Source organism: Monodelphis domestica, chromosome 5, assembly GCF_027887165.1.
Source record: "Monodelphis domestica isolate mMonDom1 chromosome 5, mMonDom1.pri, whole genome shotgun sequence".
Taxonomy (NCBI): Eukaryota; Metazoa; Chordata; class Mammalia; order Didelphimorphia; family Didelphidae; genus Monodelphis; species Monodelphis domestica.
In genome coordinates, this window is record NC_077231.1 from 66,316,383 (window position 1) to 66,330,958 (window position 14,576).

General features: G+C 34.2%; 1 protein-coding gene across 9 annotated transcripts in view; it reads left to right on the plus strand.

The window, feature by feature from the left end:
* The window catches only part of LRRIQ1 (leucine rich repeats and IQ motif containing 1), a 295,150-nt gene that overhangs the window by 166,594 nt on the left and 113,980 nt on the right, over window positions 1-14,576 (plus strand). For 2 of the 9 annotated variants that reach the window (XM_056798588.1, XM_056798589.1), the window contains exon 24: window positions 7,899-7,938. The exons of 6 other annotated variants lie outside the window; for them this stretch is intronic. In XM_056798588.1, the coding sequence (XP_056654566.1) occupies window positions 7,899-7,938 (40 nt within the window). Of the gene's footprint in view, window positions 1-7,898; window positions 8,158-14,576 lie in introns of those variants that run through there. One more of the 9 variants, XM_056798587.1, reaches the window with a different exon arrangement.

Below are 14,576 nucleotides of genomic sequence, written 5' to 3' on the forward strand. Positions count from 1 at the left end.
CTTATAGCACAATAATATTCCATCACCATCACATACCACAATTTGTTCAGCCATTCTCCAAGTGATGGACATCCCTTTAATTTCCAATCCTTTGCCACCATAAATAGAAAAGCAATAAATGTTTTTGTAAAAATAGGTCCTTTCCCATTTTTTTAATCACTCTGACATACAAACCTAGTGGTGGCATTATTGGATCAAAGGGATCATAGAGTTCTCTGTTCTTTTTTTTTTCCCCAACCCTTACCTTCTGCCTTGGAACCAATACTATATATTGGATCCAATAAGACAGAAAAGTGGTAAGGGCTAGACAATGGAGGTTAAGTGACTTGTTCAGGGTCACACAGCTAGTAAGTGTCTGAGGCTAGATTTGAACCCTGAACTTCTCATCTCTAGGCCTGGCTCTCAATCCCCTGAGCTACCCAGCTGTCCCTGAGTTTTCTATTTTTAAGGAAGATAACTGTAGTATATTTTGGTGCTTAATAAATACTAGTTGATTGATTAATTCATCATTTTAAGGTCTTATGTATGGAAAAGAAAACCAATTGAGGATAAGACCATTTTGTTCTATCTGAAAAAGGGAAAAGATCTGCAGAATGGTCTCTGAGACATTATTTCTTTGCTGAAGTTAAAAAAAGAAATTGAAAATATTAGTAATACTTAAATGTACCCTTGTCATATATTGTATCTTTGGATTGCTTAAATAGACCTTTTTGGAGTCAGTGGCACTTTGGTATATCTGGAATTGTAGTATAATAACAGAGAGGGCATTAGAGGTGAAAACAGAAGACTTGGGTTCACATGTAGACTCTCCAATATTTGCTGTCTGTGTGACTATGGGCAAAGCACCCTTTCTGAACCTAAATTTCTTCACCTGAAGATGGAAATAATATTTATACCAATTACCTTGTAGGGATTTTGTGAAGAGAAGACTGTAAACTTTAAGTGGTTTGTTGATATGCATTATTTTTCCTATCTGACTATCTAAACTTGGAGGAGTTGTCATTTATTTGGCACTATTTCTTCTTATTGGCATGATTCTTCTTTCTGCATTCAGCTAAATGGAATGTGCTAATTAATTAGATTAACAATATATTATCTAGAAGAAAAAAATTAAATAAAACTATATAACCACAGAAAGACTACTAACACTGGATAGAGTTGAACTCAGTCATTATAACCACTATAGAAGTTGAAACTCTGTCACATATTGGCTAGTACCCCAGATAATCTGCTAATATAAATTACAGATTAGTTGTCAATTTCCATTGGTAGGGGGTTTCCTCAACCACATACTTCCATATACCATTTAATCATTGGTCTAATAATTATTGTCTCTCTTCTCTCCTTATCCTTCTCTTATGTGTATATATATGTATACATATATATACACACAAAACATATGATTTAAACACATATATGTATACTATAAATTATGTGTGTATATATATAAACTACATTTAGATAACTATAAAGAATAGTAGCCTATTCACTTTTAATGTAATTTCCAACTTCTAAAACTTTCTTCTCAATTCCTATTACTCTAAATTGCAAACTTATAATATTCTCAATTTAAATTTACTGTTTTTTTGTGAATCATTCTTATTTCTTTACGTCTTGGAACAAGTGATGGAATAATGGTACAAAAGAAGACATACATTTTTTTCAGACATGGCCAATACGTTGATCTGTTTGCTTGGCTACAGCTATTTGTCACAAGAAAGGGCTTCCCCTTAGTAGGGATAGAAACTGAATAATTGTCATAATCATGCAAGAAAAAAAGATTATCAGTAAAACATTTTATATTTTAAGATATGCAGAAAAGAGCAGAAGTTCAAAAGAGGACAAAGACAAGCAGAAGTTTTCTTACTATCATATTAAATTGAATACATACAATCAATTGATATTTTTATTAAGTGCCTACTATTATATGTGCCAGGCATAAACATATATAAACTATACATAATAGTTTAATTACAACTCTCTTTTCCATTCTTAATATTGAAATGTTCATATGTGATATCATAAGAAAAAACCATTCCATTTTACAGATAAGCTCTGAGAGATTGCATGATTTGTCTATGACTATAAAGCTAGTAATTTGAACTGAAAGGCAAATGCAGTTTTCTGACTTAGAGTTCAGTTCATTTTCTAATCTATGTAAGGTTGTCTTTATAATCTCTAAACTATCACCAACAATTCAATATATAAACAGATTAAACTAACCTTATTTTAATATTTGCTAACAGAAAGGTTTTGATTTTTCTTAAAAGAGACCAAGCCAATGTGTTAAAAGTCTAACTGACTTGACCATACATTCATAAAAAATAATGAGAATCAAGTGCTGTATTTCATGGGGAAAAAGTCACTTTAAACTTATACTCAACAATTATATTCTATTCATAGAATATTTTTTAAACAAAGCTTATGTTTTGTGATTCTTAAATATATTTTTTAAAATACCAAAATTCTTACATGCAGAAACGTGTACAAGGTCCAAAGAACATAATGGGTTTCAGTGGTGGTGATGTTGTTTAAACTGAAGTCCACAATACCCACAAGTCCCAGTTTTAGTCTCTTTGTCCAAGTTTATATACACTTTTGGATGACCCAGAGCTCCTCCTCCAACATCACATGATATTTACTCCACTTTCCACTTTGCTCACTGGTTGCTCTGCTATCAAATCAATTGCAAAGTTTTCATTTACCTCTTTCTGGCGACCAACAAAGCGAATCCTCCTGGCCCATGTGGGTAATTTTCTCCCCCATGGGCGACATCTGCACACCAAAACATCTGGCGGCCACAGGGAAGTCCCGGCTGGCCCCGAGGCTGCAGCCCAGAAGGCAGCTGAAGGTCACAAATGCCACTGCCGCAGATACCGCCATCTTCCCTCTAAATTTATTGTTAATTAAGAAATCAAATGAAAACTTCTAACGCTAGTGTCTCATTCCATTGTGACTACTTTCCACATTCTTGATAGCTAGGAACCTGGCCAAGTTGAATATTACACTCTCTGACTTTTGCGGCTTTGGTATAGCTACACATGTATATAGCTATACAGTAGGGGTTAAAAGTCTCTTTTTGGTTCTTTATTGCTGAATGTTTCACTCAAACTGAAATGTCTATGGACTGATCAGACTATTCTTGTTGGATTCTAAGGTAAACTTAGAGATCTAGTCCAAGCATTTCATTTTCCAAATGAGGAAACAAACACATTGAGAATTAAGTAGAAAATGGTTACACTGGTGCCTAAATTGTGTGCCATTGAACTCACAAGGAGAGACTACAGGATATTTTAAATTGTCATTCTATCTACTTAATAAATGAAACTATTGGGTATTTATTTTGGCCTAGGAGCACCATGAAAAAAAATCCATAGACATAAAGGGCTCCTTGAAAAAATAAAGTTTGGGAACCTCTGATATAGTACATAACTTGCTGAACTTGGAGTCAAAAACTTTGGGTTCAAACTCCACCTTTGACATTTACTCTTGTGACCTTGGGCAAGTCACTTATTTTTTTAGATCTCCATTTATCTGAAAAAAATGTTCTAAGGATTTCAGGGGGGAAAATCTCAACAGTGAGACTAACTTAAAGTAGTTGCTTGGGTTCCTCAAATTAGAGATGGTCAAGAAGAAATTGTTTGGACATTTATTGGGTATGTTATAGTGGGAATTCTTTTGGGGGCATGAGTTAGGCTAGATGGCCCCTCAAGTCCCTTCTAACTTTACGTTGTGAGTCTCTGAGATTTAGATTCCTTCTCTGCAAATGTATGTATGTATATGTAAATGTAAATGTAAATATGGCACATAAAGTTGGTGTGAGGTTCAAAGGAGATAGTGTGTAAAATGTTTATAATTCATAAAATGATATATAACTATATGTATATCATCTTAGTTTTATTCAAGGTATCATGTTTAATGCATACTTTTGTACCAAATATTGCTGATATTGGAAGACAATGTGGTATAGTGCAAAAGTACTAACTTTGGAAGATCTGGAATTGAATTTTAATTACTGCCTGTTTCCTCATCTATAGAATAAGGGTTTTTGAATGGATGCTCTCTGAATTCTTTTTCTATTCTAAATCCAATGAGTTTAATATTTCACTTATTTCTTGGGCAAGAAGTGTAATACTGATAGAGAAATTCACTTAATTAATTTTATTAAGGAACCCTTTGAGCAAGCTCTAAATGACTAAATACATTCATAGTGCTACACTTTTACTTTTTTTAAATCTGATGCTGTTGTGATTCTTGCCAAATATCTCAAGACTGTAAAAAAATTTGTTCTCCCTTCCATCGTAAAGACCTTTTTAACTTTTAACAGTTGACTGAAAGAATGGTGAAGATGATATACTTGAATTAGTATACTTCTTCTTCTTTATTAGGGGGAAATAATCTTCAAACTATTTGCAGTGAAAACCTTTTGACCAGATGAGTAAATCATAGAATTATTGTTATTACTGACTAAATTTTGATTTGCTTTTCAAGATTCCTCTTTGAGATGTCATAAAAGACATTTAAGAAAAATAGCTATTTGTAATTATACTTACTAATTGCACTTGATTACCTTGATTACTCTCTGAATGCTTCTGAATATATGTATATGTACACAAATTTTTTAGGCAGATAGAAATTATAAATATATTTTATTGACCTAACTTTTTTTAAATGAAAAGTTGTTTTTATGGATTGATGAAATCATCCCTCTGAGTTTCAGGTTCAAGTGAATATTCCATTTTGTTTTAAATTTAACAGGAAAAATTTAATATTTTAGCATAGCATTTTGTAGTTATACTTACTAGGTACATTTGATCATTAGCTGGATGCTTCTGAATATTTATAACCACTATACATATATATTATAGCTATCTTTTTATGATCTAACATTTTGTAATGAAAATTTGTTTTCATATGGCAGTGAAACCATTCCTTTAAGCAAATGAGTTTCAGATAAAAGTGAATGATCCATTCTCTCTAAGTTTTACCAAGACAGATTTAAGATCCAGATCTGTCCTAGAATTGATATTGGTGTTGGACAGTCAGTCAATCATCTTCTCCCTACCACGTGTAAGGTCTTGAACTTAAGTAGCCCACCTAAGTATGAATTATAGAAGAAACTGATACCTATCAACTTATTTAAGTAATAAATCAAATTATAAAAATCAACTGTTTGGATCCTCTACTTAAAGATGAAATATAATATTTTTCATTCATTCAACAAGTGACTTCTGAGATTTATGTGTAAGGCACTGAACTTTTTAAGATTTTTATATTCTTTTACATACATAAAAAGAAATGTATTTTCTGTATTTATTTAACTTTAATTTAAAAAAAAATTGAACAATCCTGAACTTATTAACCTGAGCTAGTGAATGATAAATATCACTATAATATACAGCATTTCTCTTTGACAAAAGTTTAATTATTTTGTTATTTGGTAAGAAAACATACTCTCAGATTTATTTAAACAGCTTAAATTTAAAAATTTTTAAATGCCTGCATTATAAATAAGAATTATCCTATCTAAAAAAATAACTATTCTCAAGTAAATTTGTAAATGAGTTAAAATTACCTTTTTTTTACATTTTAGCTCTTTTAAAATAATGAAATTTTTTTACATTAAACTGCTAAATTGTGAGTTTCATAAAGGTAGATATTATACTTATCTAAATTTTATCTCCTAGCATCTCATAGATTTATGTAGATACAGTAAGTGCTTTGCAAATGCTTAATGTATTGTATAATGAATTAATCTACATATCACTATGGAAATCATTTAAGACCTAAAAGTAAATTTCTGAATTCAGAGTTCTTCACAATTGTTACTTTTCACATAGCAATGAAGCACCCATTGTTAGAAAATACCAATCATTTGCATGATTTAGTCTCCAAGTTCTACTATAGTCATGTAGCTTAACTGCCTCTATTTTGTGAATGGAATAATTTTCTTCAAATTCTAAACATAATCTGTAACTTTATGAAAAGCAAAACAAATTTAGTATCATTCAAGAATATGTTTATTCCTTTTATAAATTTGTAATATTCTTGGCTTCTTTCCATTTTTGTTTGGCCAGAAAAATGTTTGGAAAATGTCAACAGTAGATCTTTTTATATGGGATAATTCTTTCTGTGTGAATATTATTCATATATATGCATATATGTATCATAATTTACTCTATTAAAAAAGTAATAATGTCTTTAGAAACAAAATTCCAAGGAGAATGGAATTGGCCTTATAAGACCAATGAAAGTATCTAAGGTGCTTTTCCATAAGAGCACAGAATCTTTAAGTTCCAACTAAAGTTTCCATTAGAGATGCTTAATAAAAGGCTTAATTTACTTAGCTATTTAAAAAAAAATTTTTTTGAGATGGTTAAGAAAGTACCAGAAGCAATTTCTTACCCATCATTTCCATCTAATTCTAACCAATCTAAAAAAGAAAATCTTGGACAAGTTAGGGGTTATGGAGACTTTCTTTTTTTTCTTTCTTTTCTTCCTCCTTTACTTTCTTTCATTCTTTTTTCTTTCTCTCTTTCTCCCTTCCTTCCTTTCTTCCTCCCTTCCTTCTCTCTCTTTATTCCTTCCTTTTTCCTTCTTTCTCCCTTCCTCTCTCTCTCTCCTCTCTCTCTCTTTCCCTCCCTCCCTCCCTCCCTCTCTCTCTCTCTCTCTCTCTCTCTCTCTCTCTCTCTCTCTCTCTCTCTCTCTCTCTCTCTCTCTCTCTCTCTCTCTCTCTCTTTCTCATTTCCTCTTAACTGAAACTGTGTATGCCAAGTTTTAGGTTTCATTCTTGAAACCCCCTGCAAACTCTGCTTATGGAAACGGCAATTGATCCTTCCAGTATTGTGTTTTTTAATACACTATAATGCATTTCCAGAAAGCATGAGATCCTTATCTTGAGATGTGATGAAATGAGTTAAAAAAAAAAAAAGCTCTAGCACAGAAGAAATGTGCCTCATAAAAATCCAAATTGTGTAGCTAGTGTGAGCTCACACACCAGAGTTCTGCACATTGCAATATTTTCTCATTTTTTAAGGAATTAATGGCTCTCCACCAGCCCTTTAACATGTAAAATGAGTAGGTTACTTGTGTCCAGTACATCCAAAAAAGAGCCAGGATAAAATAAACATAAGGAGTTGGATATCTTGGAAAAAATCTGTCATGGGTTTGGGTTAATCATCTCCAGAAGAAATTCAACTTGATGCCTGAAATGTAAGACTTCTTGGAGAAAGCAGAAAAGCCCGAGGCAGTGTTGATCTGAAGGAGTGCTCGCCATGGGTCAGAGCTGCTCTTCTGGCAGAGTGCAAACCCAGTTCACAACAGCGGCACTCTGAAAAGTTGTAAAAGACTGCAGGGGCCTTTCAGTGCACGCACTGGAGCTTCAGTTACATAGTTTTAATGGCCCAAGTTTCTTATTATAAAATAAAACTTAAAAATAAAATCTGTGCCTAATTTTCCAACCTCCTGTCCATCAATGATAACATTGCTTCCCTCAACGTTTGCAGAATAAAACATTCTTTTGCATTTCTCACCAGAGAAGAAAAAGCAAGTAAATAGGGAGCACCTTTATGTGGCCCTGTGATCCTAATGAGATGAGCTTGGGCTTCTGCAGGTTGGAATGGGACGAGGTTAGATACTAGTGTGATGATCATTCCCTTTTATCGCTTTTCAGGGGTTGGAAAGTTCTACTTTCAGCTTAGAATTTTTCTCATTGTCTTAAGTCCCTCATGCTAGGATGCTAAGCATGGAGATTGCACTTTTTGCTAATTTACATAACTAATAGTAATGCCAACGTTCTGGAACTGCAGAATTCAGCTGAATTTATCCTTTTTTTTTTGGTCCCTCTTCACTCTGCTTCCCTATTCCCATTGTCATGGATCATTCGAAATGATATCAAGAGAATAAGAAGAATGCTCAAGGACAAACAAGTGTGAGATGGTGAGCATGCTCATCTTCCCTAGGTGGGAGGACAATTTGCTGCCCAGTTGCCATGAGAAGTTTAACTTCTTTCAGAAAAAATCTCATCCAAAAAGCATTCATCTGTCTCACCTCCCCTCTCTCCATTCCTTAATATTATGTTACAGCGGATTGCCATAAGAGTTATTTTAGCCTTGGACTCATTAAGTGGTTAATTAAAATATTTGAGCATCTCCTAAAGGTCATTTGTGTGTTATCTTCACAAGGTGACTCTGTGCATGAATATACTGACTTCATTTTGCCGTACTTTTGTCCACTGTCCATGGCCTAAAGCTTAGATTCTTTTTACGGGATATTTACAATCATCTAGATGCAGGGATTGACCTAGTTGAAGAGGAGCCATCCACACCTTTTAACAGGGCATGAGGCAATCCTTCTGAATGAATAGAGTCTTAAGTGCTGAAGCATTGCAAATCCTTTTTCATCTGACCACTCAGTGACCTGATAACTATTTCCTGTCCCTAAGTAAGGTTGTGACCCAGGTCTTAGAGTGCAAAATGCAGATAATTTTAGAAACAAGCTAAATGCAAAGAACTGAAGTGTAATAGAGATTTTGGCTATGTTCCTTTCTGAACTGAAGAGTATAACGCAGAACTTAAGTTTCGTTAACAATAAATGAGGAATTTTTGCCTTAGGTTTGTTTGTTGGGTTTTTTTAAGCAGCAAAAGCTATTGTTTTTATTTTTGAATGCAGAGTACCAGATTTAGCAGTTTTATTAATGATGGATTCTAAATTTTTACTTTTTGTGACTAGGTTTTAAAAAATTCATCTGTTCATAGAAATTATTCTGAGAATGATTATATTTAAATGAAAGAAAGCAAGAAAATTATAAATGCCATTTTAAGAATGACAATATCATAGTCAGACCTTATTACGGTATTTAGCCAACTATAACCAGCTGAAGCCCATGAAAGAGGGGAAAAAAGATCCAATACACTTTAGAGATTATGCCAGGAATGCTTTTAATCCCCTATCTGAGCTGCTAAAATGCCCATAGGGTTTGGATTAGGGGAAGAACCTTACAAAGACACTGTTGATCTGAAAATGTAATTGCCTTTAGTTTGTTTTGACAAAAAAAATTGTTTTTCCATCACTTGAACATAAAATTCAGTGTTATGAAATATTGATTTGTTTTAATGAGGTCAAGACATGTTTCCGTATAAAAACAGCTTTAATGTTGAGCATACATTTGTTTTTATTACCAATACAGTTGTGACTCAACTATCTATTCAAACTACAATTTGAAGATGTGGGTGACAAAAAAAATGCTAAATCTTAAGTCAAGACTATAAGTAAAGCCTATAAAATTGAACTGGTCATTGAAAATTCTCTTATTCACTCTGAACAAAAACTTACACCTTTTACAAGGTTCATATAATCTATGAAAATACAAGATAAGCGCTACAGACTTAGAAGCTCTTAGAGGAAGTTTATGATTACAAGTTATTCAAAATTGAAGTTGGACAGTCTTTGAAATGTGAAAAGATTTAAGGATCTTTTTCTCCCCAAATTGGAAGCATTATACTATTGGCCTTTAGAACATTTGGCGTTACACATAGATGGAACTGTGCAAAGTACTTTCCTACTGATAGCATACTAAACAAAAACTCTGCCATGAAAAACATATAGTTGCATACAAATTGAGTTGAAATTTGAACACTTGCCAGTGTCAGTGTCAAGATTTTATCATTTTGTTTATTACTGTGTTTGAATTTGGAAGGCTGCCATTGCATTTTGTTTTGTATACATACACATATTTTAAGTAAATATTAAATTTGAAGATTTAGAAAAGTGAAAAATCAAAAATGTAAGACTAAACATGTTCAAGGAGAAAAATTTGTTGAGGAATACTATCATTTTAGATAGTATCTGTTGAAATTATGTATTCCAATAGCATCTAGGCTGTCAGAGTCAAAATAATAATGATCTTGAAGGAAATTTTTATACATTCCATTTGTGTTAAAATAAGTAATTGCAACAAAACATCAGTCATTTCACTGAATTTGGACCTAGTGTTTCAGTTTTTAAAAGTTTACAGTTTTTAATGGAATAAAAAGATGAGAAATGATTGAGTCTGCTTTCTCTGCTATTAAAGTGAACTTTTAAGTTTGAATTTAGGTTTCAGAGAAATTAATATTCTACCCCATTCCAATTCACCTTACTATATGAAAATCTTTATATTTCATAGTCATTCCTATCAAATTAAAAAGCTTTCCTTTGACATTTATATTTCTTTTGATTATCTTCACTCAACTATATTTTGCCAGTCTTTTTTTTACATATTTTAGGAAACACATCAGGAAGTGATTAATATGTACCTTTAATTAATTTATTAATATGTACTTTTGCCAAATGCTAATTTCCTGAATTTTATATTTTTTACCAAAAATAAATAGAAAGTCGCATGGACACATAAAAATAATCACCTGAGAAAGACTATAGAATGGAGCTTCTTAACATTTTTTTTTGTTTGTCCTGGGCCTCCTTTGTAGTCTTGGCAAAGTCCATGGACCCACCCTCTCTCCGAATAATGTTTTTAATTATATACAATAAAACATATAGGATAATAAAAAATAATTACACCTAAATATATTCATATCAAAAAATAAAAAATTAAGTTCACAAACCTCATTTTGATGACCTGTGTAATAAAGTTTAATTTTTATTTGAAAGCTATTTTCCCTCTTCTCTTAAAAATGAATTTTTCATGTCATGCAATAATTTTATCATTTTAAAATATAAGAAATATCACTATACTTAGGCATTAAGAATATTTTAGAGTATACAACAGAGCCATAAAATTAATGTTAAATGATTAATGGATAGATTTCCATGAGCATTTAAAATGAATTTATTCAAGTATTCATATAACACCTACAATGGCAGGAGAGAATTTCAACCTCTACAGAAAAAAAAAAGAATGAATTGAAAGTAGCACTGGATACCAGGAAAAAAGTTCAGATTTAACCTACAGATGACCTGGCCTTGTTTGTTCAGATGACAGTTCTAAAAGTGTGCAGAGAATATTTCTGTCTAATACAATTATTTGCCGCAAGCCCTGACCTCACTGACTGTCAGGGAGCAGATCTGAATTGGCCCATTCTCTGATATCGTGACATTGCTTCTGTTGCCTCGATTGTGACCTCTGATTGCATGATACCCTTGAGAGTTCTACATAATAAGCGTGACTCCTGGTTTTTAGCCAGAATGGTGGGTCCGCTTATGTAGATGTTGTCAGTCTTTGTTAGTCTGTGTTACTCATACTTCAATATTATATATCCTCCAGTGGTATACTGTACCATTTCTTATACCTAAATCTCCCTGAACTACTTGAGATTTTTATCTCACAAGTGGTAGCATTTGTTTACTATTTCAAAAAATAAAGTTTTATCATTTTAAGTCATTTTAAGGTAGACAGAAAAATAAGATGCACATTAGGTTATATCACGTTGTGATGATTAAATATTGAATGTATACATTTAAACATCACATTCCTATCACAATCCAATCCTGTACACACCTCAAAAAAGCACAAACTTTTATTTTTTAATTTAGAAAAACAATCAAAGAAGACAATTGATAATACTATTCGTATTGTCTCACTTATGGAGAAATGGAGACCCAAACAGATGTAGACTCCACTTGCCTTGAAAGGGAACAAAATGATGCCAGAACTGTTCTGACCATAGCTTGAGCTAGAACTGCTTTAGCCATTTTTCATTTATACCACCACCTTGTTAGAGTGATTGATGCTAACAGATTTCACTTCTGAGTTCAGTTCAAATGAACATTTAGGACCAGAATGGTTCTCAAACATGCCCAAGTAATTGATTTACCCAAGATCACTTTATCATTACATTTATTTTATATTTATCTAGAATGTGATTCTATGCATTCTTAGCTCTTCTGAGAGAATGCATTGTGTCATTTTTTTTTGTATATCACATTGCCTAGCACTTAAATAATTATGGATTGATTAGTGGATTATAAATAAGTGAGGAAGCAGCAAGTCAGATCCGTGTGTTCATCATGTATTAATCTGCTTATTTGAATATGCATTGAATTCAGCATCATAAAAAATTAAAACAGCATACCCTAGACTGAATCTGGGAGACACAGGCATAGAATGTATTAACTGTCCAGCTAATGTGAACAATATAGAGTAGACTGATAAACAAATGAAAAACTGAGGCTCAATTCACTCTCTACCTATACTTATTGATCGACTTGCTGAACGATGAAATTGCTGGCACATTCAGCCTTCTTCCAGCCCCACTTTCTAAATGTGCATTTCTAAAGATGAATCTTTTCACTTACTTTGTGATTGGCAGAAGTTCAAGTTGTTCCCTTTCCAAAGAAGAGGGAGGGAGGATCTGAAATGCCTCTGCAGATTCCCGGGGCCCTGAAGCCCACCCAGCCAGCCACCTGCACTGTCGTCTTTGAAGGCAAATATCCTTCCAGTTTTTAAATTGTACAAGTTCTGTCCTTGGCTGAAATAAGCAGTATCATAGGAATGGGACAAAGGCGACACAAGCCAGGGGAAGGAAGAATGTCAGCCCCAGAAGCAACTCCAGGTTGACTGACACTTGCTCTCTTAATCTCTGCTGGCCTTCCTCTGCAACTTGTTTTTTGTCATCATAGGACATGGCAGGAGTAGATGTCAGAGTTCTTGGCTGTTCTCATTCTTCACGGGGGCAGTATCATAGTTCCATGGAGAAGTCATGGGAAGATCTGGGTTCTGGGTCTGTGGAACAGTTCAGAGGATTAGGCAATGCAGTTCCAGACCAAGACAGAAAAACCAAACATCAGAACCACTAGACAGTCTATGTTAGCCACTAATGAAACATGGAGCCTGGAATTGTGTATAGGCTTGAGTCTAAAATCCAGGTCAGTCAAGGGATTTTACTTCTCTAACGTACAATCATATCAAAGCCTAGGAATTGGGAACCATGCCGTGGGCTCTGAAATATGAGAGATTCCTTTTCGTTTCCTTCATTGCTATGATCAGAACTTTTTGTCTGGGGCTTCGGCTTCCTTCTCCCAAAGTACAAGTAGGGGGTCCTGACAGCTAGAACCCACGACATTAGTATCCTAGCTCAAAGGGACCTTGAAGGACATGTAGTCCCAGTCCCTCATTCTACAGCTGAGGAAACTGAGACCTCGGAGAGAGAAGTCAGAGACATGGAAGAACCAAGAGAAGGCTCAGAGAAAAACCCTAAGCTAGAACCAGGTAGATATGTGAGGGTAAAGGAGTTAATGCTGGGTCAGGAGACAAGAGGGCACAATCACTAGGGAGTAGACCAAGAGGGGAGGTCCTAATACTAAGCAAACATTTAGGAATAAAGAGACCTAAAGCAACAAAAGGAAAGAGGAAGTGAGAGCAAGCAGGAAAACACATGTGAGTTGCCATTAACAAGGAAGATGCCAATAATGGAGTTCACTTACGTGCTTTGTGTTAGGAAAGGTTACCTTGGGAGCTTCAGGTAAAGGTAAGTGGAAGCCCCTGGACAAAAGTGGGACCAGGCAGGTGGCAGAGAGAAGGCTGGGTAACACCTGCATAGTGCTCTGCATGCATGCATAATTTCTTAATGGTAATAACTCTGGGGTTAGATGAAGGATTGCATTACCCATTAAAGGATAACCCATTTGAAATTTGCTCTCCTTTGACCACAATCTAACTTCTCTCATTGGTCCCAGGTTTATTCCTGAGAAATCTAGTATTTATGCTTCTCTGAGCATAGGAAGAGTGTGTTTCTGTGTGTTTGTGTGTGTGTGTGCACACGTGAGCACACACGCATGCACACACGCACGTGTGGGTCATAACATAAAGAGAAAAAAAAGGAGGGAGAAAATATGAGGGAGAGAAAAAAGAATCAGAAAAATGGAAGAAACTGAATCATATCTCTCCCAGGAAAGGGAAGAAGCATTTAAATAGCACCTACTATGTGCTAGGCAGTCTGCTGAACAGTGCTTTCCAGATGCCTCCTTTGATCCTCACAACCACCTGCAGGAGCTGTTATTATCTTCATTTTACAGTTGAGGAGACTGAGGCAAACCAAAGTTAAGTGATATGCTCAGGGTCCCATAGATAGTATGTATCTGAGGCTGGATTTGGACTCAGATCTTCTCAACTCCAGGTCTGCTATGCTAATATACAGTCATTAATCATGTACCATTGTACATGTACCACATAATCATGTACCACTTGCCCTATTGAAATCATTTAGTATGAGGCAGATAGGAATACAGAGCAACTAGGTGACTCAATGGATAGAGTGCCAGATTCATCTTCATTCAAAACTGGCCCCAGAAATTTACTAGCTGTTTGACCCTCAGCAAGTTTAACACTATTTGCCTCAGTTTCCTCATCTGTAAAATAAGTTGCAGAAGGATATGGCAAAGCACTCCAGTATCTCTGCCAAGGACACCCCAAATAGAGTTCTAAATTGTTGAACATACCTGGAAAATGACTGAAAAGGTAGAAATACACTAGAGAGTTAAGTCTAAAAGAAGTACGTTGGCACAAATTTTGAGCTATTGTTATTTGAATATGAAAAACCTGCATATATCAATGAATTAAAAGCATAAATAAAACCCTA